The 26,110-nt window shown below is 34.3% G+C and overlaps 1 protein-coding gene across 1 annotated transcript in view; it reads left to right on the forward strand.

The window, feature by feature from the left end:
- Window positions 1–26,110, forward strand: part of Atf3 (Activating transcription factor 3) — a 174,355-nt gene that overhangs the window by 138,014 nt on the left and 10,231 nt on the right. Inside the window, exon 2 of the mRNA XM_085948739.1 lies at window positions 24,799–25,675. Coding sequence (XP_085804865.1) covers window positions 25,367–25,675 — 309 coding nt within the window. The 5' untranslated portion in view covers window positions 24,799–25,366. The remainder of the gene's footprint in view (window positions 1–24,798; window positions 25,676–26,110) is intronic.

The raw sequence follows: 26,110 nt of genomic DNA on the forward strand, positions 1-26,110 counted from the left end.
TTTTTTTATATCATATCGCAAGTTTTTGCCTTTGTTTGAAACAGGGATGCATTAGCATAATTGCTTTTTTAACTTCAAATATAATTACTTAAATTAAACAAATTATTACGTACTAAAACGTTTTTGAAATGTAATCGCTTTTAAGTGTTGTTATCCGTAAAAATACTTGCTATGGTTAATGATAATAATTATTTCAATTAAGGAACCACAATTTATTATTACTTATAGTGATTTTTCCTCATAATATTTACTATTGCTAGATCGAGTATGAAAACAGATACAAGTCAAATTTTAGTTGCGTCTTACAACGAGATTTAAAAACAAAATAATCTTTAAAGTCACCGCACATATTCTTAAACTTTTAAAACTACATACAATTACATGCATCCTTATGCGTTATGTGGCAGATTTTTGAACGAGTCTAAAGTGGCTTATCTAGTGGCAAAATTGAAACAGAGGTGATACAAATCGAAAAAAGTTTCGATATTCCAAATTTTAATTCGTAATAATTATCCAAAAATTGTATCTAGTACCGATTATCTACGCAAACACCAAAACAAAAACGCCGTTGGAAAGAATAGTTGTCGGACATTTAGTATCTAATAATATGTGGCTACACCAGAAGTGTGAATACTTAATAAGAAGAGGATGTAGCAATTGCAATAATTATTATTAAAAATGAATGCTAGGAATACGTTATCCGCGTTCTGTGCGTTTATTTAAATAAACTACTGATAACCCAACCATTCAATTAGTTTAAGCGCTCATTTATAATTATTCAATTTATATTGTGCAGTTTTCTTTGGCATTGTGCCATTCTATGTCAATCATTAAAACATTTAAGGAAAACCGGAATTTAAAAAATGGCAACATTTTCGATCGCCAAAAGCGACGTTGGCATGCCTATTTATTGTTTTGTTAAACTGTCATCTATGCATATGGTTCATAGTTTGTTATTTTTACATAACGTTGTCATTTTTGTATTGGATAAAGAACGTAAACTTTCTCTCTAAAAGAAAACGCATTAACTGCTCTATTGCTGATTTTAACCAGAAATGATTCCCCGATTGAACTAAATTGTTTTTCTCTGCATGAATCCAATATAGCCTCTTGTTCCAAGAACATAGGAATCTTGATTGTAGTCACCAATCGACCAGTATGGCTATGAAGGAAAATATCTTTACATTAAATGTAACATGGTCAGTAGGACAAGTACCTACTGCAAAATTCAGTGCTTTAAGGAAATACATTATGGAGAAACTACATAAAGAAGACATACAGATAAATAATTAATCAATCTCTTTACTTAGGTACACATATTATGATCAAGAGGCGGTATAAATAAAGCCTAGTCCGTATCTGTCCGTAAACAAATAGACACTAAAAAACTGTTCACAATAATTTCTATAAATACATTAAAAATATTTTTTTACAAATCACCATGCTTTTTTAATATTTCGCCACTGATGGAAAACTCGTATAAATCTACTGACTAAATAATATGTGGCTGTATTCGGGGTAAAATAATATAATATACCCTTTCATTGAAAGTAGCACCACGTGATCTTGCGAAATTTTATCTAAACTTCTTCCAATCTAGATTATTAAAAAAAATATATTACTGCAAATTATACCTACAAGAGTAGTAATTCATTGATGCAGTTAAGAAATAATTTATCCTAATTAAAATACAATTAAATACTTTTCTAAACCATCATTTTGCAGTCCGCAAAAGTTTTGAAAGCTCGATTCTGGGAAGGTCTCTTTTTTGTCTGGAGGCTTTAAAAATAGCCTCTCGGATTCCTCCTTATGAAACTTTGTTTTATTTTTATTTTTGTTTGTTTTTGAGATAGAAGATAGTTTGTTGGTGTAATTTTATACTATTATGTATGTATCAGAGATTCACATTTACGACCAAAAGCTTTACTTCCAGTTATAGTCCTTCGTTCGTGTAGAACTGACGTTAAAATTGTATTATATTATTAAGTTTACTAATAGTTTTCTTTTATATATAAAGTGCGGTTGTTCGGTTATACCTAGATGTTCGTTTTTCCGGTATTTTCTTCCTTCTTTCAGAAGGTCTTATTTTCTACATATTTATATAGGTTTACCAAAACTCTTTTAGCTAACCGGATTGTATGTAAAAGTAGACCTTTATGAGACACCCCTATTACAAATCTGCAATGTTACGTATCATTTATTGATGCTTATTGACTGTGGCTGACAGGTGGTGTAGTGAAAATCGTGGTAGGGTGCTTACCACAAAAATTGTCATACATCGCTTTGTAAAGGCTTTCAACAGTAAAGTTATGTACAGCTACAATTAAACCGTGTAAGTAGTTTGTATTTGTAGTGTGTGTATATAATATGAATCTATGTATGTATATAATAAAATTGATATTCTTTACATGTTTCATTTATATATCTTGAAACTTCCGAGTTCCATTTATATCGATCCAAAAACCATAGTAATAATAAAACAATTTTCCTAAATTTGTGAACATTGTGAACATGTAGATGGATAGATCAATTAATCTCAACTTACATGTATTAAATCATGATAATTTATAAACTGTGTTTATCATTTCATCAGCTGAATGCAGAACTGTTCTAACCACATTTGAAATATTTTACAGAATGTTTTTTGGAGCAGCATAATTAAGCTATTAACACATGTGTGTATCAGTGGCGAAGACTTCATACTAGGCGATTATTTAAAGCCTACCTTAAAAAATATTTTTTAATTTTATATTGACATTTATTAAATAATTTAATCACATAATACTATATTCAATATGCCCAACGACATCTATCGTATAATTGTCATAATAATTTTACGATCTTTTCCACTATGTCAATAAGCACCATTTATGGTATGTCTCTAAGGTTTAAAAAAATAAGCGACATCTCGTTTCGCTTCACATTGTATGGATTACGTTCGCGTGAATCGAAAACTTTTTTTATGTGAAGTTTGTTTCTCATAATTGCAAGACGTCTGCGGCGGCCCATATAAATTAGTAAGCTATTTAAGGAGCGCTTATATTTTACGTAAGTGCACATTTATTCAAAATAATTTATAAGATAATTTAAAAAAATAATTTCTAGGGATTCAATCACATATAAATATTGATTGTGGTTAAAAATAATAAATAATTTATCTCGTGATTTTTATTTGTCAGTTAGTTTATTCATAGACTACGACAATTTATTCAGCCAATTATGTAATTTTAAATCTGATATTGTATCTAAGTCTGTGTATTAAATATAGAAGTATTTTAAAATGTCTAATTTACGGGTTAAATTATAAATTGTTATGTAACAGATTCACAACAACGGATATTTTCAATATATTTTGAGCGTATCTTGCGTTTATATTTAAGAAAATACATAATTCAAATTAATTGCTTAATTTTATACCATTTGTTTTTGTGTACCTACCTATTCATCAGTAGTTATGTCGGATTATTTCCCGTAAATACATCTAACAAGTGTGCTTTCTCCACAGCCTACCTGTTTCTAAAAGTCACCCTTCGCCACTGATATGTATACGTAATTTTTTTCATCAACAGTTAGTTCTACTGAAATATAATGTAGGTATATATTTATTTATATAAATATGTAATAAATAATTGAAGTAGGTTGCTATTTAGTTGATGGTTGAATAGTTATGGATTCAGCTGACGACTTGGTATTCAATGATTTCCTTTTTATTTCTATCTATCGATTATTTAGTGTTCGTAATGAAGAATTTCACAAGTCGATTCAATGCAAGATAAAATACGGTTGTATGAATGTGTAAATAATATGCGTAGGTATTCAAGTCTGTATGATATAAAAAAAATCGTGTTTCGCACAGTTTTAGTTAACTATACTTTTCATAATTTCTTTAGGATTATTATGTTCGGTACCTATTTTTTTTTTTTTTTTTTGCTTGGGTACTGATTCAAGAACAATGATCAGTCATCAAAATATTGATATTGTCATGTTCTCCAATGTTATCATAATTATTTATATTTTATTTTAATACTGTTTTTATTTATGTTTCGTTGCATCTCAAGCTAGTAATAATTTTACATTAGCGATTAATTATGCGTGAAAAATTTCCTTAATGGCCGCCATCAATATTAATAATAAACTATTAAAATTGAATCAATGGACCTTGGCATATTCTTTTTTCCCATAACTTGTCCGACTGTCTGTTTAAAATAAAATACAATGCTTTGTGGCAATTAACAGTTGTTAATAGTCAGAAAATATGCTTATATCCAACTTTAGGTACTAAAACATCGTTAATTTTCACATGTGAGCAATTAATTTTGTTATCCTAAGGTCATACAATAAAGTATAGATTCTGAAAATAATCTATTGATCTTCTAAATATTTTATTACCTATTTTACATTATTGTCACGAAGCTTCGCCCACACTAACTACCTATGTGTGTAGGTAGAGTTGGGTTTCGGGGATTCTCGAGAAATTTTCGAGATTTTCCATCCCGAATTCCGAGAATTGAAATTTTCAACATTTCGGGAAATCCCGGATCTCGAGAATCTTTTCTCGGGATTCGGGATTTCTTTAATTAATTATTGAATTGATTAAATGATTGAATTAATGATTGAATTAATGATTGAATTAATTGATTAATTAATTGAAAAAAGGATTTTTCCATATGAAAAAAGTGGACAGGAAACACAAAACGTTCAAAGACTGATCGGGGCATTTAACACAATTAAGCCAACGTCTAGTCAAAATGAGCGCAATTTTTCAACATCAGGGAATTTTGTGTCTCAAAAGCGTACGCGATTGTCAGACGAAGAGATTGACAGTCCGTGTTTTTTGAAATTCTATTTTAATGTTTTGAATTATTTTTGTTTTTCTACTTCTGTTTGTTTGTCTTCTTACATACATAAAAAATCATTTTTTAGGAATTTATCTGTTTTTACACTGATTTTAGGATTTTTTACATGCTTTTTTTAAATTTTCCGAATTCTTTTCTGGAAATCGCGAATCTCGAGAATTCAAAATTTCAACATTTCGGGAAATCCCGAATCTCGAGATTGAGATTTTCTCGGGAAATACCCAACTCTATGTGTAGGTATATATTGGCGGCTCTCGCGGTGCAGTGCGTAAAGCGCTGGCCTTCCATCTGGGAGTTCTGGGTTCGACCCGGCGAGGACACAATTTATTTATGTGATTTTCTCAAAGCCTGGGTGTTTGTGATCGTTAAAAATTACTAACAACCATCTTGTACCAAAAATCAAGGACATGGTTATATTACTAAAAAAACGAAACAATTTAAATTAAATAAAAATATTTTTTCTTGTTTATTTTTAACGAATAACGGTTTTCAATATTTTCTAATACCGAAAAACCGGTTTTGTATTGCAATCCCTAAATTTATATATTGAAATGTTTTTCGACATAATAAAATTAATAATCCATTTTCTGATTGCACGCCATTTTCCTTAATTACTTATAATAATATATTTTTATCTAATTGTAACATGAAAGAGATTGCAAATAATATGATACTTTTGTACATGTTAAGAAAACACTTTGTAATATAAGCGCATTCTCTGTACTTATAAATTATTAATAATTATGACAAAAATAAACAAGTCTCTGTAATGTTGCATTCTTTGGCATCTCTATGAAATATAATACTTTCTTGGCCGCACGGTGCATATTATAAAAAGTGAAATTTACCTACCATCATGTTGACATTTTCTCTAGTTGGTCTTTGGCAGTGCAAACAATTATTTAATCCAGTGTTTCTTAAAGTATGGCACCTATCGCGTATCGTGGGCGTACGTTTCGTAATGTCGGAAAAGTAATAAATATAAGATTTGAAGTCACTAAAGCGTCGATGACATTGAGCTACTTTACGAGCTGCTAGTCGGCAAGTTTAAAAGTCAGCTAGTACGATTGTGATGATGACACAAAACTTTCCACTCGCTCAGACGCCAACAAGCTAGCGAGTTGAAACCGTCATTTTTTGGTACTATTTGACAGGACATATTGAGTAGTTCGCAAATTTGCCACCATCGCTCTACTGCGCAGGCGCAGATCGGCCCGCACGCAAGCGAGTAGCGAGTAAAGTAGCCCGCCTTTCAACTCTTCTCGGTAGATTGTTTACAACCTGCTTGTTAGCTAGTTTGATTATGACACTGGGCGTGTTTACAAGAAGATTGTAAATTCGCCAGCTTGTGGCTTGTAAAGTAGCTCAATGTCATCGACGCTTAAATGATGAAATATCTACATAAATGGATATTGGGCAAGGCCTGAACCAAAGTAACTGTAAGTGCGAGTGAGAAAGCATTGCGCCTGCTTATATTCTTGCAATGTGCATTAGAGTAGGACAGAATTTCTACGGCTGAATTAGATATCTTCTGTACACGTCGCCGGTAAATATTGTTTTGAATGACTCCATTCATTCAAAAACAGCGAGTACGTGTTGCTGAAATTTATTGTTTTGTGTTAAACATAAAGTTATTGGTACATAATTCTTTTTAGCTGATTTTGTTGAAAGTATGGTTAACTATGTAATGCCGGGTCCACACTGGCAACATGTCGTGCGACAACCCTTTAAATTTTACGATAAATATGATAATTATTGTAAAATTTAACGAGGTTGTCGTGCGACATGTTGCCAGTGTGGATCCGGCATTATGTTTAAATTTGATCACCGTACTGAGAAGCAACATGATGGTATAACGTTTTTTTTTATTTAATAACAATATAATTAAAGTTCTACTGTGCGTTATTAGGTATATACACAAGAAACACGGCTTCATATAGCTAAACAATACACACTCTCTTTATATCAGGGCTCGAAATAGACCGGAACGCACCGGAGCGCCGTTCCGGTTCGTGAAATCTGTAAAGTTATCGCTCCGGCTCGTGGACAAAATAATTTGACCGTCTGAGCTAGATATGGCGTATAACAAAAAATCTAGCACACTTATGTTTATAAATTTGATAACCATGTTAATATCCACAGAAAATTTTCGAGCGCTCCGGTTCGTAAACTTTTCCATTTCGACCGCTGCTTTATATTATTACTCTGAGATCTTGGGTAATTATAACTGTCCTATTGTGAAAATTGATCACAAAATATTTTTAATTTGACTAAAATAATCGGTTTCAGGGATTTTTTTATTCTCAGTATAAAGGAGTTTATATTTAATCGTTTTTGTGACATCACGTTTTCTACGACACCTCCACCCCTTAATTCATTCTTCACACATCACATTATATTTTACTTAGCGGCATATAGGTATAGACAACTATTAATCGGTGGATTACCCGTTTATCTACATGGGGTGGAGTAATAACTGTGTTGTGGTATTATTTTTTTTAAATCTATCAATAATAGCATTAACTATCTCATTTATATTATAATATTGTGTAAATTGACACTGGATATAGTGTGTACAGAAACGATCATCATCTATCTATCTATGTCGATGACATATTTACGATAGGTCAATTTTATTCTCCCACAGTTTAATAATATATAGTATATTAAGCTATTTTTATTTTATTGGTCTTATAATCTGAATGAAATATAATATTTAGGTAGTTATCGTCGCTAATTTTCTACAAAAACGTATCTCAAAAAACACAACTTTTCAGGAGAGGCAAATAACAACTTTATCTTCTCAGTTTTTAATTTAGAAATAAGTTTTCTTCTACGAAATATCCATTTAGTATATTTACACATATTTTAATGGTTGTTTCTTCAATTCATAGCACTATACTTTCGACTGATCAGTCATATTGTCGAAGATACGAGAATGCGTTGCAACTTTACTGTGAATATTACTGCAGCAAACACGTATCTTGACTTACGAGAAAGAATTTCAGTATAATCATCTGTAGGAGTTCAGTATTCTGTATACTTACAAATACGTAACTCAAGATACGAATTTATAATATTTATAAAAATGTTTGATTGTGATACGACTTTTATGTTATGCTTAAATCTATTGTTATAAAGTATGTTTTGAGATACGTGTTCGTATAATATGTGCGTATTCAAATTCTGAAAATTCATTACATCAAACAACCAATGACATTATTAATGGACAACGCACTCAATATAGTAGCTAGCAAGTAAATTCACGCACAGTGACATTCGCACATGTATAGGTAGACGTCACGCAATTTCCATTATGCGATATCACGCATCGGGAATTTATAGCAATATCACCTTTATTGTAATGGCGTTAGAACGGTGTTTCTAGTGTCAATGTTCATTTGAGCGAACCCGTTCGAGCCGAACCGTTCGGCAGACCCGACAAAAAGCATCGGGAATTTATAGCGATATCACCTTTATTGTCATGGCGTTAGAACAGATTATGCCATTCGGCAGACCCGACAAAAAAGTGAATGTCATTTTTATTCCCAGATGCTTCGTCCATATTAATGTCATTGCAAATAACTCAAAAATGACAAAAATTGAGATACGTGTTTGTAGAAAATTAACCACGGTATGTAATATTTTAACCGAAAGTTAAGTGGTCCATGATAACTATACTATGTATGCGATATACGTACGCGATTTGCACGCCTGCATTACATAACACAATCCGTTGCCCCATAACAACAATTTATAATAATATGTAACGCATCCGAGGATATTAATTTGCATGCAAAATTGAATCGCTGATCCGATCTTTCGGCTCGCTTTCAGTAATACGGGCATCTGCCGCTGTTGATGCAAATCTGTTTTAATCATATCCTTAAGCGAGGGCCGTCCGCACGCTTATGAACAATTCAATATTTTATCACAATATGGCAATAATCAATTCTTCACTCAAATGCTTGAAATTCGATTATGTACACGTCGAATTTTAAATTATATCTTTTCCACCATTTTCGCCGAGGCAGTGCCAGTGCGATTAAATTTTACAGATATTATCGTTCCCTCTCGTCAAAACATTCTTGAGAGAATACTTCCGTGAAACAACAAATAATTTTCAAATATAGGTGCGACGAAATTTTGGACTCGCTGGCAATTGGAGAGGGAAAGTCGAGCTGCGAATACGTCAATTTGTTTTGTGATGGCGTCGGGGGAATTAATTTTTAAATCGTGTAAAGATGACTAAAAAACGTTACATGTACTTAAAAAAGAAAACATGTCAATGAATCTACTATTATTATTACTAATATAACAATAAGCATAACATTAAATGGACGCATGTTGGATTTATATGACAAATTATATTTCGTTCGGCACGCGTCATTTGCACAATCCGAACATCGCCTAGTCACGATCTTTTTAGCTTCTCAGCTGAAGTATAGCCTTAACAATCCCGTTCTGTGATGTTTAGGCCATCTGCTCACGCAGAAACTACAATCTGACAAACTGGTTGGTGATGGAACTCATAAACTGGCCAGTGACTGATGCTCCGCACACGGCGCTTCTGAAACCTAATAATCTCATAACCTCAAACTGTCAAACCCATTGTCTTTCCTACTTCATTCAAAGTTTTTTTCCGTGGTAGCTTTACGGGAATATTCTAACAGCCTGTAATTATACAGGCAGGAGTATTTCTCAACATCTGCCACATATTTTAAATTAAAAATCGGTTCGCCCATTTTTAACTTTTGACGTCTTGACTTTTTAAGTTCAGTTCAGTGCTACCAATTTTAGTAAGAGAATATGATTTTTCATCGAATCTACTGATATTGGTACCACTCTTTTATGGGCTACTGTAATCTGAGAGACTGTGAGACTAGCATGCCGCGTCTCTTCGGTTTCGGTTGCGGACGTTATGAAACTGAGAGATTCCAGTCTTGCCTTCAGCGAGCCGCCATTGAAATGCATTGGCTAAATACTGGGGTTTCAGTCTCGTCTTTTTTGGGTATTCACCTGAGTGGATGGCCCAAGTCGTGTTGCACAGATTCTTAGATAATATTTTCTATTACAGTTGAAATGAACTTAATCTATTTCCTAATCCCTCTAAATAAATAGCAAATAATGAGGAAGTAATATTTGTAAATCTATTTAATGTGTAATAATATAGTTGCGCAACGTGGCATGTAAAGGTGCATGTTGGGCATAATGTAGCAGACAAGAGTAAGTGATGTGATAATGGTCCAATAGCAGATGAAATGGCAATGGGGTGGACAATAAATGTCCACAGGAACGCCCTCAAACCAGCTGGACAGACGGACTTATAAATTTCGTGTATGTACCTACGTGGCAAGAGTGGAGAAAGATAGGGAAGGACTTCATCCAGCAGTGGATTGATCCCGCCTGATCATGGTGATGTAATAATAGTATTTACATTTTCATAAGTGCCTACTGTAATGTCTCGTGGAACTAGAGTCATGTAACGCAATGTGACGTAATTTATTAAGAAAGTAAGGTTAAGGTTAATGGTAGTGTAATAAAAAATGAATTTTTGAATTGTTCACAATTAAAAATACAATAATTATTAATAAAACAAACAAAAAAGAAAAAATAAAATACAAAGAAAACACGGTAAGAAAATGTTGGGGAATATATAAATAAAATTATTGTTTTATTGATAATACTCGTATTTGGTGAGGTTTACTAATACCTACTATGCAGGTATTTAGATGTCAAACATCTGTCCTAATCGAAGGTAGCAGAATCAGTTCAATAGACCCACTTGAGAGTGGGTCTATTGTTTGGGCACCGCATCAGTTGAAGTATGGCCTTATGGTGGAGAGGGTTCAGAAGAAATTCTTGAGACTCCTTTATTTGAGGTTGTACGGATACTATCCGTGGCTTTATCCAACTGACTTTCTCTTAGGCATGCTTACATACTGCAGTTTGCAATTTAGAAGAAATCTTTATTTAGCTACGTATTTTTTCCGACTTATTCGAGGTATAAATGAGAAATCTGCCATTCTGGGCAGTGTTGACCTGTGTGTCCCTGATAACTATCTTAGAAATAGAGAACATCAGTTGTTTATTCTCCCAAGTTGCAGAACCAACCTGCCACTGGTAATGCCAATTGGGAGGGCGATAACTATGTTCAACGAAATTGCTTCGGGTGTTGATATATTCCATCTACGTGAGGATGAGTATAGGTGGACGTTATTTTATAAATTTTAAAAATAGGGTCTGCTTAACTCATCCGGTGCATTTCCATGTACCTATATAATTAATATTTTTGTATGTACATATTTCTACTGTTTAATAACATACTATATATCTCTTTTTTTTATGTAATGTTGTGAACGTCTTAAACTTATAATTTGTAATGTCCACAATATGTAAAAATAAATAAATTGAATTGAGTTGAATTGAATTGAAAAATTACAGATAACGCAATGATTATAGTTATGTATTTAATCTTGGTAGTGAGCTTTTTAAAAGCTCGTTTTAATCGTACTAATTGAAATCGTCAATTATATAAAGTTGAAAATGTCAATATACTTTCATGTTAATGTCAGTTCGCCCCTGATGGGTGATCTCTTAAACAGATGTTATAAATTATAAATTAAGTGCGTGCTTCACGTTTAACGTTCTGATTACATTTGCATGAAAATAGATTTACATCATCATCATGCGGGCCCCTTCGATGACTAACTGATTTCCATTCATAATAATTAATTATTATTATATTACAATATTTATTAGTTGGTAATCTTTTATGACAAAGGGCAAAGTGGTAATTAAAAGTGTCTAATATATAATATTTACATCACCCAATGACATTATTAATGGACAACGCAGTCAATACAGTAGCTAGCAAGTAAATTCGCGCATAGCGACGTTCGCACATGTCGCACCCTCGCAACTAAACTGCCACAACCCAAAAAACGTCAAACAGAGAAAATCAGCTTTGAAGTTTTTACCTTTCGCATTTTTGTACTGAGTTTTTGAAATATTGAATGAAGTTTTGACTTGAATTTGATGACTTAGAGATATGAAATTTTCGGTACATATACTATGAACGATATACAATGAAACGCAGTAATTAACTCATAACACGTACATTTGGACTTGTGGCGGCTTAGTTGCGAGGGTGCGATGTATAGGTAGACGTCATACAATTTCCATTATGCGATATCACGCATCGGGAATTTATAGCAATATCACCTTTATTGTAATGGCGTTAGAACAGTGTTTCTAGTGTCAATGTTTATTTGAGCGAACCCGTTCGACCCAAACCATTCGGCAGCCCCGACAAAAAGCATCGAGAATTTATAGCAATATCACCTTTATTGTAATGGCGTCAGAACAGATTATGCCATTCGGCAGACCTGACAAAAAAGTGAGTGTCATTTTTTTCCAGATACTTCGTCCATATTAATGTCATTGACTACACCCTATTAAGCTCGGTATCAGGAAACTTGTACGTTTGCAGTTCGCCGTATCATACTTCACCGTGAAATGTTGTATCGGAAATATATGGCCGTATATTAAAGACTGTCCAACCTCTTTGGGCCGTGTACTGACATAAAATTCATGTCTAAATAAAACACGTTTCTTGTCGGTTTACACTTTACAGGAAGCCAGCAGCAAACAAATTTTGAAAATAATCGATATACTGGATTATTGGTTAGGTTAGGTTAAATTTTCATTCTTGAATAATTCATGAATATTGCCAAAATCAGCTATGAAAATTGAATTAATGGTTCATATTGAATCTAATAAAATTGGAGACCGTATAGTACATTTTATAGCACATTTCTTTCCGATAAGAAAGCCCTTGGCGAACTCTGCCACGGTGAAATGTTTTACGTACAATTTACATAATATAACCATCAAGCTCTAGACGAGCACAGGGTTACGCGATTTCTGCCACCCCAGCGCCATGACTCGTGCAAGTCTGACCTGCATCGTAGGCCGCTGCAGGACGAGGTAGTATCGCCCATGATAACGGAATCAACACTTACGTGTCACAAGGGTGTGCATATAGGATCGATTCTCAAAGCTCAAAAGTCGAGACCATTAATAATCATTAACCTCGGTAAGATTCAACATTTTTAAACTTTTACAGAAGCACAAATAGCACGCGAACATTCAACAACCGGCATTAATGTTGACCTCAGAGATCATAAATCACATTTTTTATCTTCTTTTTCTCAAACATTTTATATTAGTAAAGTGTTATTATTTACCTTTCTCTATATTTTTGTATGGCGTCGAGTCATGGACCCCGGGGCCGAGGGTACGGAAGCGGAAGGCAGTTGATGCCTTCGAAATATGGTATTGGCGCCGAATGATTTGTAATTCTTGGCTAGAGCACAGGATGAACCGGTCTATCATCCACAGACTCGAGATATAGGGACGACTTTCGACAATTTGCATATTTTTTGTCGTGGAGAGACCGATGGTTTTGGGTAGCCTCCAGGCAGTGACGTCTTATGGGGGTATACAAGGTCTTGCATTGCTTAGAGGCGACAAATGAAAAAAAGAATAAGATCATTATATATTTTGGAAGCACTGGTGGTTTTCCACGATGCGGTTGCTTCGTTAGACAGTATCGACATATTTGTTTAAAAAATTATCATGACCCTCCAAATTTGTCAGCGCCTCAACCCTCCATGTACCAAAAACCACCGCTGATGAGTCGGTTTCGTGGAATTTTTTTCAACATTTTGTTGCATTAATCATTGTCTTTGATAATAAAATAGGTAGGTGTGCATCTAATAACTTCGCATATAATTTGAGACTTAAAAATGAAGGTGGTGGTATTCTTCCTAAGGGTGGAACTTTACCTAGGGAAGTCAATTCCTCCAGCGAAGGCGAAGCAAAGGAAAAGCGTCGGCGCTCTGGAGCGACCAAGTATAGACGCTTATTGGTGGCAGTCTTCATTCTGCCCTGAGAAACGCAGATGACTGCAAGGCGGTCGCTACCCTCAGCCATGGAGTGAAAGACCGGAAAGAAGATACTTTTAATGAGTTGTATCGTCTTCTTCATGTCAGGACCTTATGACTTAGGGTCGCAATCTTTATCATTGGCCTCGGGCATCATATTTAAATTGTATTCTGTCAATGTCTGTCCTGATTTATCAGACATAATCTATCTATACATATTAGGGCGGAGTATGGATATCTGACTAGATGTACTTTAGTCACGTTTTTGGTAATTGGTTTTTGAAAAGAAGGACCGCGCATTTTTTAAAGCGAGATATACAGTTATGACTGTTTAGACGGCTAATTTATTGTAACAATTATAATACCTTAATACAAAAATATTATAAACCACCCTCGATAACGTAGATAGCGGCCGATACCAGTCTTGTATATAGAATAGATGCGTTGGTAATATTAATTTATATACATATTATGTCCTCCAGTGCTCGGATTTTATGTTGTTAGTTTAATTAAAGCGGGGGTTCATGAGATATTAACCCAAGAAAAATGACAGTTGATGGTTTGGAAAATCTTCAGAGCGCGCCTGGTAAATGGCTTTTCTATTTTCAGTGCAGAATCTGTGAAAATGTGTCCGTTGTGCAATGGCAATGCGCTTTGGCATAACAGCATATTGATAATATCGTGTTATAAATTTATTTGAAGTTTGCCCTTTTGCCTAGTTTACATAATGCAACACATTGTCGGATTTATGTCACGGTCTGCTGTTTCCCGCCAATGTTGCTGGCGTCCATTTTTTTTTTCAAAATGGAGTCCGGTCGTAAAGTTTTATGCTGCTGGCATCCTGTCTCGCAGTCGTATCTCGCTAGTGGAATAGTGGTACATTTTATTATTATTGACGTCGAGGATAAGCATCGCATGCGAGACGTTTATTGGTAGAAATAAAAATGCGGAAACCCGCGAAATAGTGCAGTTGTGTCAGGGCTGTAGGTATAATGCACCGGATATCAAAGGTTCAAACTTCCACCCCTTCCATTAATGACCACTGATGAAAATATCCCTAAACATATTATGTATCGATACAATACAAATGACGCGAATACTTATTACACCTATAGTAAGTTTTGCATTACATATTATGGTCATTATGGACATAGTGGGCATACGGAGTCTCACTAAGTTAACTTTGTGCTGAAAAGGGGTATGTTTTATAGTTATTATTTATATGTATCGTGGAAATTTAAAAAAAATATACCAGTGTTTCCCAAATTGGCGCTAGCCATGGGGGGAGGCGCTAGTAGCTTCGAAAGCAATTAGGGGATTTGAATATACATAGGAGAGTGTCGAAACCAAAAAGAATGTTTGAAGGAAAGAACCGATTTATTTTATTGTGTTAACTGTCAATTCGTGGTGATTTCCACCATCCGAGGCGGACGAAACCGGTCCAGATATAGTTAATAAAGGTGGAAAGATTACTATAAAAATTTGCGTTTTATTAAATTTAATTAACAACATCATCATCATCAGGGGCGCGACAACCCGGTGTGGGTCCTGGCCTCCTCCAACAGATCCCTCCACCTGTCCCTATCCAGTGTGGCCGCTTTCCAATTCGGTACCCCCAGAATACGGCAGTCACTGGCAGCTCCATCCAACCAGCGAATCTTTGGCCTCCCTCTTCTTCTACGTCCTATTGGATTGCTGGACATCACTCTCTTTGCCGGTTCATTGTCATTCATACGGTGCACATGACCTAGCCATCGCAGTCTCCCAATCTTAATTGATTGAACTGCGCTGCAATCTTCGTACAGCCCGTAGAGCATATAATATCAGCATTATATCTTCTCCTCCAATTGGTGCCATCCCTGATCGGTCCATATATACGGCGGAGAATTTTTCTTTCAAAGATGTTCAGGGCTCGTTCATTTCGCAGAGTTAATGTCCAGGTTTCCGATGCGTAGGTGAGCACTGGCGTTACAAGTGTCTTGTAAAGAGTGCTTTTAGCTCGGCGAGATAGTATGGCGGACTTAAAATGTCTTAACAGGCCAAAGTAGCATTTATTCGCAGACATGATTCTCTTGTTGATTTCTTCTGTAATATCATTATGTCGAGTTACAAGAGATCCAATGTATATTAATAACAGAAGAACCAAATATTCGTACATGTTTCATGTGTTGTTTAACATACAGTCAAATTCGTAGTGATTACTATAATATTTTCCAAAAAAATACAAAATGCGAGTTTCACCGATATGTGCTCATGCCAGTCAACAGGTCCAAGTATTGGAAGGCAAGAGTTTCGGCATGAATATGTGCTGTTGACAAAAATTTTACCAAACAATCTGGTAACAAACATCACACTGGAATCACCCTTCACAATAAGATTATTTTCCTTGTCATTCATTACTGCATCTTTCTGTTTATTCACTATTGTGTATTTTTATCTTTCTGAAAAGGACAGTTTACCAAATTAAATAATATTCGATTTAGATGAGCACAGCTTTTTAAGTAATTGTATCTGATAACAGCGCACTCATAAGACCGCACTGTTTCCTTTGGTCTATCGCCACATGCTGCTTCTCTTCCCATGCCAATGCATCGCGTAGATTGATATTGCAGCAATATTTGAAGTTAAAGAATATTGTTTGTGTACTGTAACATGTGAAAATGTTTTATGCAATCAACAAAGTAAACAATATTTATTGAAGTTATACTTCTTTTGGCGCGTTTTGAAAGTCAGATCAGAGTGTATTTTTGGCGTGTGACATGTAATACGTCATAATTTATTTTTTCACACGAAAAAAAAAACGCACTCGATGGAATTGAACCACCGATTGTTCGATTATCAGCCGAACGCACTACCTTTACGCCACAGTATGATACTGCAATCGTGACGATTATACAGTATAATATTATAGTTTAGAATTGTTCTGTTGCCTAGGCAGCGAATTTATTATTGTCGGCCATTTCAATTCCTTACGTAAACAAATTATAAACGTCAGAATGACGGTTGGTATTTCCATTATATAATTTAGTAATATAAGTTAAAGTCAAAGTGTATAGAAATAAATCAACGGCGTTCCAATAAGCGGTCCCTTTTCTTGACTCTTGAGTGTGTAATTTAACAAGATAATTAAGGGCTAGTCAAAGAATCTAGTTTATTACAAGTTTTGTTTTTGTTTTGTTACGCCAAAGAAGTATAACTTCTAACGCTCGTACATAAGTACACACACCGGTTTTTTTTTAAAATTAATTTAAACGTTTTTTGGTAAACATAGACTAGTTCAACCCTGAATGGCGTATTTTCCTTGCCGCAAACTCTTCATAACATTCATGATGCTTAAAGATTACGACGCCATAAAACCTTGCTTATATTACATCGTTCGTGTTTACATACAAGATAATGTGACTAAGATTAAGTAGAAACCACATTACTTTCTCCTTTGTATGAGTCCGTTTCATGGAATCTGCGAAGAGACTTCATAAGCGTTTCATAAAATCAATTTGGTTCGTGTTATTCAGTAATGCCAGCGCTCCATTGGCGAGCCAAAAGTCCTAGGACAATAAATCGCCCGACTTGTCTATGCCCTGCTCTTGATCAACGAACGAATAAAAAAGTCGAGCTGTCAAAAGTCAAAAGTTGCGATTATCGTAATGTCTTCCGATAATCCTACTATTTATATGTAGACTTGCATAAAATAATAGAGCAATAAAAACAACACAAGTTTTACGTTTTCTTTTATGAATTTCATAAATACAAATAAAAAAAGTAGACTTGCATAAAATAATAGAGCAATAAAAACAACACAAGTTTTACGTTTTCTTTTATGAATTTCATAAATACAAATAAAAAAATAATTGATAAATCTCTCATTTTCTAATGTGTAAATTAAAATTAAAAATATTAATATTGCGTATTAATGTCAAATTGAATTTACGTAGTGATATCGACGGACGAAGTCAGGCAACTCGCAGAGTAAAATTTAATATCAAACATGTTTGAAATCCAACGATCCTGGTCTGCGGATGAAAAAGTCCGCAGATCTGGGGTGCTCCACGCAAAAAAAAAGTCCGAAGACTGTAAATCGTCTGACTTGCGTGCTAATGGAGCGCCGGCATAACGCGTTTAGCATTCTCACGTCTTCCCTAATGCCAGCGCTCCATTGGCGAGCCAAAAGTCCGAGGACAATAAATCGTCCGATTTGTCTATGCCCTGCTACTGATCAATGAACGAATAAAAAAGTCGAGCTGTCAAAAGTAAAAAATTGCGATTATCGTAATGTCTTCTGATAACCCTATAATTTTGTGTTATTTATATGTAGACTTGCGTAAAATAATATAGCAGTGAAAACAACACAAGATTTACGTTTTCTTTTATGAATTTCATAAATACAAATAAAAAAATAATTGGTAAATCTCTCATTTTATCATGTGTAAATTAACAAATAAATCAATGAAAATGTTTAAAACAATTACAGATTTTTTGTGGTCCGAATGGTTGCGTATTAATGTCAAATCGAATTTGCATTGCGATCGACGGACGAAGTCTGGCAACTCGGAGGTAAAATATCAAACATGTTTGAAATCCAACGAGCCTGGTCTGCGGATTAAAAAGTCCGCAGACCTGGGGTGCTCCACGCGAAAAAAAAGTCAGAAGACTGTAAAATCGTCTGACTTGCGTGCCAATGGAGCGCCGGCATAAAACATTTTTTTACTGTGCACATCTCTTTGAGCAGCGTTCGCATTCGAGAAAGATAGAATACGAAATGGGATACTGTGTTTGTCTGTAGGGATAATGCAACAGGTTAATATATAATTCGCAGCTAGATTACAAGTATTAATGTACTTCCAAGACCCAGTCCTGGAAATAAGGTTAGAAGAAAATATATTATTCCGATTCGTTATTTTTCCGTTCCGAGCTCTGGAATTGAGCTTGGAATGATTGCACGCGATGATACGCTGTCTGTTAATTTTGTATTCCTAATTAAGTTGGCTATTTTAAATCAATTTATTTGTTCTACAGAAAAGTCAAATTATGCTAAATTTATACAATTACGACAGGTTCCATTTTATTATGGATTGACTTTTACAATCACTAGGGAAATAGCTGGTGTTCATTACGTAAAGCAGTCTTTCTCAAAGTGGGCGATAACGCCCCCTTGTGGGCGCTGGAGGCTTTCAGGGGGGTAGTAGAAGGCTCAAAGAAAATTAGGGGGTATTAAGGAAATCTAGAGGGGCGACGGCAGACAAATTCTATTTATAAAAATCCGACGGAATCTAGACACGACACCACTTGATATGCGATTTACTACTCGAATGCTTGGAGTCCCGTATATACTGTTAAATTAGAGTCGCTTACACATGTAATAATGTGGATGCAGCTTTATATTTCATCTAAGTAGTCCATGGTTAAGTTAACTAAATAAAATTGTCTATGATTTCCGATATTTTTTTTCATACAAAACTTATGAAAATGGCGACTTATGGCTGTTTTTAAGTGAATTCGAGCCTGATATTAACAAACTCGTCGAAATGCATCACATTCATCATTCACATTAGATAACTTTTAAATTCAAAGCCTTCTTTTAATGTTAATAAAAGTATGATTAAAGTATGAGTTTTATTTCCTCTCATTAAACATTGTTTGATCTCAGAAATAGGATATGGGTCACACCCTATCTATCCTATCCATATATGTTTAAAAAATATATTTGCAATAACTGTTTTTAAGATACGCAACTGATAGTAATGTAAAAAGGTAAGTAAGTTAAAAAATATGGGGGGCACTAGATTTTTTTTAAATCTCAAAGTGGACGGTGGTCGAAATAAGTTTGAGAACCTGTGACGTAAAGTAACGATTTTTCTTTGTGCGCTATCCCCTAACGTGGACCGACCACCATTGGGTCAATCTTCGCATTATCGTCTGCTAACCTCGAAGGTTTTGAAGCCGTGAAATTCCGTGTCCGGAAACTTGTACGTATCCAATTCGCTGTATCACACTTCACCGTAAAATGTTGTATCGGAAATATAATATGGACATATATTAAAGACCTTCCAACCTTTTGGGTCGTATAGTATCTACTGACGTAAAATTCATCTCTAAATAAAACACGGCTCTTGTCGGTTTACACTTTACAGGAAGCTGATGCAGACGATGTACTGGATTATTTGTTAGGTTAGGTTGGGTTTTCATTCTTGAATTCATGAATATTTTTCCAAAATCAGATATGAAAATTGAATTAACGTTCATATTGAATCTAATAAAATTGAAGACCGTATAATATACGGTGTTCTCTTTCCGATAAGAAAGATCACGGCGAACTGTGCCACGGTGGAATATTTTACGTACAATTTACATTTAACCGTGTAATCGTGAAATTCGACGTCATCTGCTGGCTGTTCGTGCATCGTTTCATTGTTATGAATCACGTACATAGTTTTTTCCTCGGAGAATGTGACATTTATTGTAGTTTTTTTAAGTTCTGATGCTACGCTGAATTTCTCAGTCCTTTCACATTAGTTTGGCGACATAATAACTGTCCTTCTGTGTTCGTTAAAGATGAATTTGGTTACTTTCGAAAGTTTCACGAACTACTGCATATGAGGTGTCTAATTCCAAAAAGCGATAAGTCCACCGAGAAAAAAATTCGCAAGTATTCTTTGTATAATTTTACACAATATGTATTGATCTATAAATTCCAAAACGAGACATAACCCTACGAAAAAAAATATTTTAAGTCTCGATTTATTAAGTCCGTGTTTCATATTATTTAAAGCTTGGTTGATTTCGCGCGTGTTCAAATCAACCAATTAGGGAACGTTCAATATTGAAAAGGGCGTCTCCCATGCTGTAGCATCTGGCAAACTTTTGACAGTGCCGCGGAAATATGTGCCTTATGCGGAATAAATTAAAAAGTGAGGTACAAGTAGCGCTACTTACAATTTTATTTTGCCTATATTTATTACATTTAAGACTTTATCGGCTGAAACAAATTGCCATTTGGTTCTAATTCCGACATACAATACAACGGAAAAAATAATCTCACGTTAAAACAAATAATTGAAGTTTGAAACATAAAAACGTTGTTTCCCGAAAATATTTAATTGTGGACTTGTCGTTTTTTGTAATTAGACGGCCTCATATATGAAGGTTTTCTACATAACAGGTTGTCAAAAGTATTGAGTTTTTTGCTGGTAAAAGCGATTTATCCGCATTAAATCCACCTTCACTATTGTGACACGTTTCTAGGAAGCAAAACGCCAAGTTAAATTTACAATCCCACCTGTTTCTAGTTCGTAACATATACATACATCGTCCCACTTCCTTGCGGGCATAATATTTTGCATACTGTTTAACCGTATTATGGATTTGTGTATTATGTTCAAGATTATCTTTTATGATAATTTATAAAAATCCCACGTAATATTGTGTTTTGCCATCTTCAGAGACGCCTATAATCATATGCTGGATATTTTGATGGAATTAAGTATTTTATAATGTTGTCTGATACTTGGCATTGAATTTTGTTTTTTAAAAATGCCGATGATAATTTTTGTACGACTTAATTAAATTTAATACAATAAACATGCAAATACTAATTATAAACGATCTTCTGTTATTATAATATAAATCCTGTCCTTTTCTGTCGATAACCTAAAAAATTACTAATCAATATACAATAATGGGTGTTAATAATTGAGTCGCTTAGAATTATAACTCACATATTGCAATTTTGTCGTTTTTTAGTTAAATATGCCAAGTGATTCTAAATGAATTAATCTATATACCGAAAAATAGTTGAGTATTAAAAGTCAATTTAAACCATGTGAAAATCGTTGACAAAGTTCATTGTTGGTGTAATATGTCGTATATTTCAAAGAATAGAGTTTTGTCACCAACGCCTTCCTAACCAATCGGGGAGCTCTATTTCTCATAGTATGCTGTATGTCTGCAACGTTAGGAGTATTAGGTATATATATTTAAAAAAAAAAAAGTTATTCGACTCTCTCACTCATTAATATTCTAGGGAGTTCAATACTGTTCTTCTAATTACAAAAAATAGTGCTCTGTTGGTTTTTAGCGATTATCTCAAAACTTGATTTTTGGAATATGTGAGTTATGATTCTAAGCGACTCAATTATTGTTATAGATATATAACTATAATATAACTTTTTATAGGTATACAACGTTTTTAAATTTTCTGTTGAATCATATAAACTTGACTTGTCTAGCTTAAACGATCAAAAAAAAATGTACATGATAGAAATAATACTGAAATGTCATTTTGACATGTCATGTTGATTTCCATAGTAACGCGCGTATATTAATAATTTAGTTGCTAGGACAGGACACCATAGCAACCAATAATGGTGTCGAAATAACTTTTCATATAAAACAGAATTAACTGAAAATGAATTCAATTCTACTTAAAGGTGACTAAAAGTATTAAAAAATGCATTGGCATCGTGTTCTGATATATTCTAAAAGTTTCAAATGTCTAGCTAGTCGGGTAGTTAAAAATCGATTGCAAGATTTGTACCGGACAAACAACCACCAGACAAAAATAAGAATACGACCTAAGAAAAACGTTGTAAAATTGTTACTTGTATTGTGATTCAGGATTTTTTTGGTCAGAAAATTCTAGTTTCTTATTTTTTTTTTTTTAATGTTTTGAATTTTTTTTTGCCAGAATCTAGCTTTTTAAAGTAATTATTTGCCGGTGAAAAGAGCTAAAATAATATTAAAAAAGCTATCGATTTTGATTGTGGACCGAGAGTGTTTAATAATTTAAGCATGGATTTTTTCCAGTTCATTTTGAACAGAATTTGTGAAATTCGTAGCTGAAAAAGCTCTCGGAAAAAATGCCATTGATTCAGTGGTTTTGGGGTGGCTATTTCGTACCTCTTGGGCACCACAAGCTTGCAGCATTTACCCAATGAATATAAACTATTTTTTTTACTTGACTTCTTGTGTATACGTATGTTCTTTACGAATTTCATAATGGACACATTAATGGTGTTCATATATTTTGACGATGAAAGCAGAAGAGATAATTTTTAATAGTTGCCTTTTTAAAGGTTGACAGTAAGTGGGTAATGTTTACCTACATCCGCTACCATAACTTTCATAAGATTTTAAAGTATTTAGGTAATAAAATGCTCTATTCAACTTTCATACGATTATGTATATTAATCATTTTTATGTTTAGTTTCTATCTAAATAATAAAAGTAGCTTTCACCAATGTTTATTTTACATTCAAAATTCGTTGTCGTTGTTTGGTGTAGACTTGTGACGTGTGGTGACTTTTTATAGTAAGCATCCTGTTGAAAAGAATACATTTTTATACCTGCTATATACATTTACACCCACGGTAGCCGTGTGGCTTAAGCGTTGGACTATCACGCCGTGGGTCCCAGGTTCGAATCCTGGGTCTGGCAAGTACACATATTGTTTTTCAATTTGTGTCTGTCAGGGTATGGACTTAATAGGTTGAGCAAGTGGCTGACATCCATTTCTCGTAAAAAAACAAAATCTGTTAATACAAACCTCTACTCTGTGGAGGCCCATAAATGATCCTATTAGGATCGGACATCGTCGAAAGAAGAAGAAATTATTGTTATTATCAATACATAGCTACTATCTCGTCGAGTATTTCAGGGGATGCTAAGCTTCCACAGTATATATCGGCTGCACGCCACTGGTGTGTATCTTGGTTATATAATAATTAATTTAAATTTAATAAGCATCATTATTTTTGATGACTTCTTGTGGATGCACTTTTACATATTACTCAGTGATAAAAAAAAACTCGAAAGAAAGAGCAGTCTCGAACTCCAAAGTTTTAAATGACGATTTTTATAGTTATGGAATATAACATGATAATATTATTGATTCGTGCGAATTGGTTCTTGAAATATGACGTTTACGAACCTCTTGTTAGTACACTTGGAGAAAATACTAAACGATATAAGTATTAATTTGTGTCTGTAATTATTGTGGAATGTCTGGCCATTGGAACATATTATTATTACAGATTTTCATGTACTTAGTTGTTGTTTATATAAATTAAATTGTATATAAAATACATTGTTATATAAATTAAGGGAGAGTTTAGTTTAATAAAGCTATATATATACATCATGGCCCCCACATCTTGAAGCGGGCCCCCAGGCTAGGATATTTCACGGCCCCCCTACCTATCGCTAAAGATAAAGGCAGTGTGATGCTCTACAGTAGCGTTTTCCAAATGGTGTACGCGGTAAAATTAATGTGTATATTTAGTGTTTTTTATATTTGAATTCATCTATTTGAAGTATGGAGTTGTCGAGTATCGATACACAATTAAAAATTGTATCGTACAACCACATAATTTTAAATAATAATAATATTGAAGATAAATAGTCCCGCAGGCGACTTTTTTTACTATTCGAGAGAATTTGTGATGTGTTTAAATCACTCATCTGGTCGATTGGCCACGCTGGGCCCTTCCTGAGCCCGGGCCCCCAGGCTAGAGCCCTATCAGCTCCCCTTTGTGGGGGCCATGATATACATATAATATATTATTTTTTTAACATTACAACAGCCCACGAGGCCCAATGACAGTAGTGTAGTGAAACAGTATAGTAGGTAACATAAGAGAAGCAATCACACATGCCCGGGCTTTTAGAAAATCGCATACTTACACTTAAATATTATATTGTGACCTCACCGAGATCAAACTCGGGGGCCCCGGATGAAAGTCCAGCGCATTTATGCACTGTACTACGATGGCGGCCGATAGACAATATGTCCAATATTTGGATTATACTAATTAATGACGTAGTTAGAAAATTAAATTGCACGGATGGTTATAGATATTTTTTATTAAAATCTTGACTCTTTATTTACATACCAACTGCAGTATTCGTTTCCTACTGCAACGTATTAACTTACTACTGGTTGTTTTGTATATTTTTGATAAATTACAAGATTCTAATAAACATTTTTTTCTCTGTTCCAGATAATAGCTGCAATCGATTGCGTCACATCACCAAAACTACGAGACCAGTGCCATCTTTGAATACCTAATTAAAGCAAACATAGTTTGCGTAGTAATAAAAAGTGTAAACCCGTAAAACGGATGAAACTCCTAATTATTTTAATTTTGCCAGTGATAAACCCTGTGTTCTAGAAGTAAAAGAAGAGATCTATATTGTAAAAAAAACTCGCCATAAACAGACCGCAGCGAATCTATTCAACAAAGAATTCCAGTGTTCACTGTTTATTAAAAGCCCTATAAAAAAGTACAAGATATAAATCACATACTGACTATTCGAATTTGGAGCGTGCTGATATTTTTACAAAGTTTACAACTTCCTTCTGTTTTTGACATAATTATTTAAAACAGCGCATTTGAATAAGGAACACGTACGACGGCCATTTTGAAAGCTCGTAAAACAAAAGCGTATCTCGTAGCTGTCACATTTTTTTTAAAATTAATAAATCGTAGCGTTTAATTATAATCAATATTCCATTTAATAAAGACAAAAAGTGAGAGAACTATTATTTTTTTTATTCCGTTGTTGATAATGAATAATAATATGAACGATAATAATATATTTTCGAAAATGAATTCCACGTCGAATAGTAACACATCCGCCGCGATGGCCGCCAGCGGAAACGCGGCCGACGGCGGGAAAACCCCGAAATCTTATAACCTGAACGTGAACGTCAACGTGAGTGCCGCAAATTCGCTGGTGACCAATCTGCTGGCGGTCGAATCGGCTTGCACCACCCCGAGGACTCCGGAGATCCTGAACTCCTTGATTGCCATGACCAACCCCCTTGATGACTACAGCAACTACAACGGCAGTGAAAGATGCGCAGCAGGACTGAGAGTGAGTATGACTTCCACATTATCTTGCCTCTAAGTTTACGTCGGGTGATTTGATGGCTTCCTAATTTACTACTAGTAAGTGTAACGAAAAAAATTGTAAATCCCTACTACCCGATAGAGCTCTTGGGTCGCACGCGCATCGCCCGGCCTTCTTGTGTGTGCTTTATATAAAAAAAGAACTATATAAAGAAGCTTTATACGTTATTTCTTTTATGGCATTTGAAATTATTTATCAAGCACGCGAAGCATAGTTAAGTAGGTAGTTAAGTTGGTAATCTCCACAAATGTGAATATATTTCAGTTACCGTTCCGATTTTCTTATTCACGCATTTATATGGCGGCCATTTTTTATGTTTATTGTGATTACGTACTCAACTGCAGTTATAAACGGTTTTACACAAATTTTACAGGATTTTTCAACTAAATAATAATGCCG

This window comes from Rhyacophila brunnea, unplaced genomic scaffold (assembly GCF_057557595.1).
Source record: "Rhyacophila brunnea isolate RB1 unplaced genomic scaffold, BYU_Rbru_1.0 scaffold_21, whole genome shotgun sequence".
In the NCBI taxonomy this organism is placed as follows: Eukaryota; Metazoa; Arthropoda; class Insecta; order Trichoptera; family Rhyacophilidae; genus Rhyacophila; species Rhyacophila brunnea.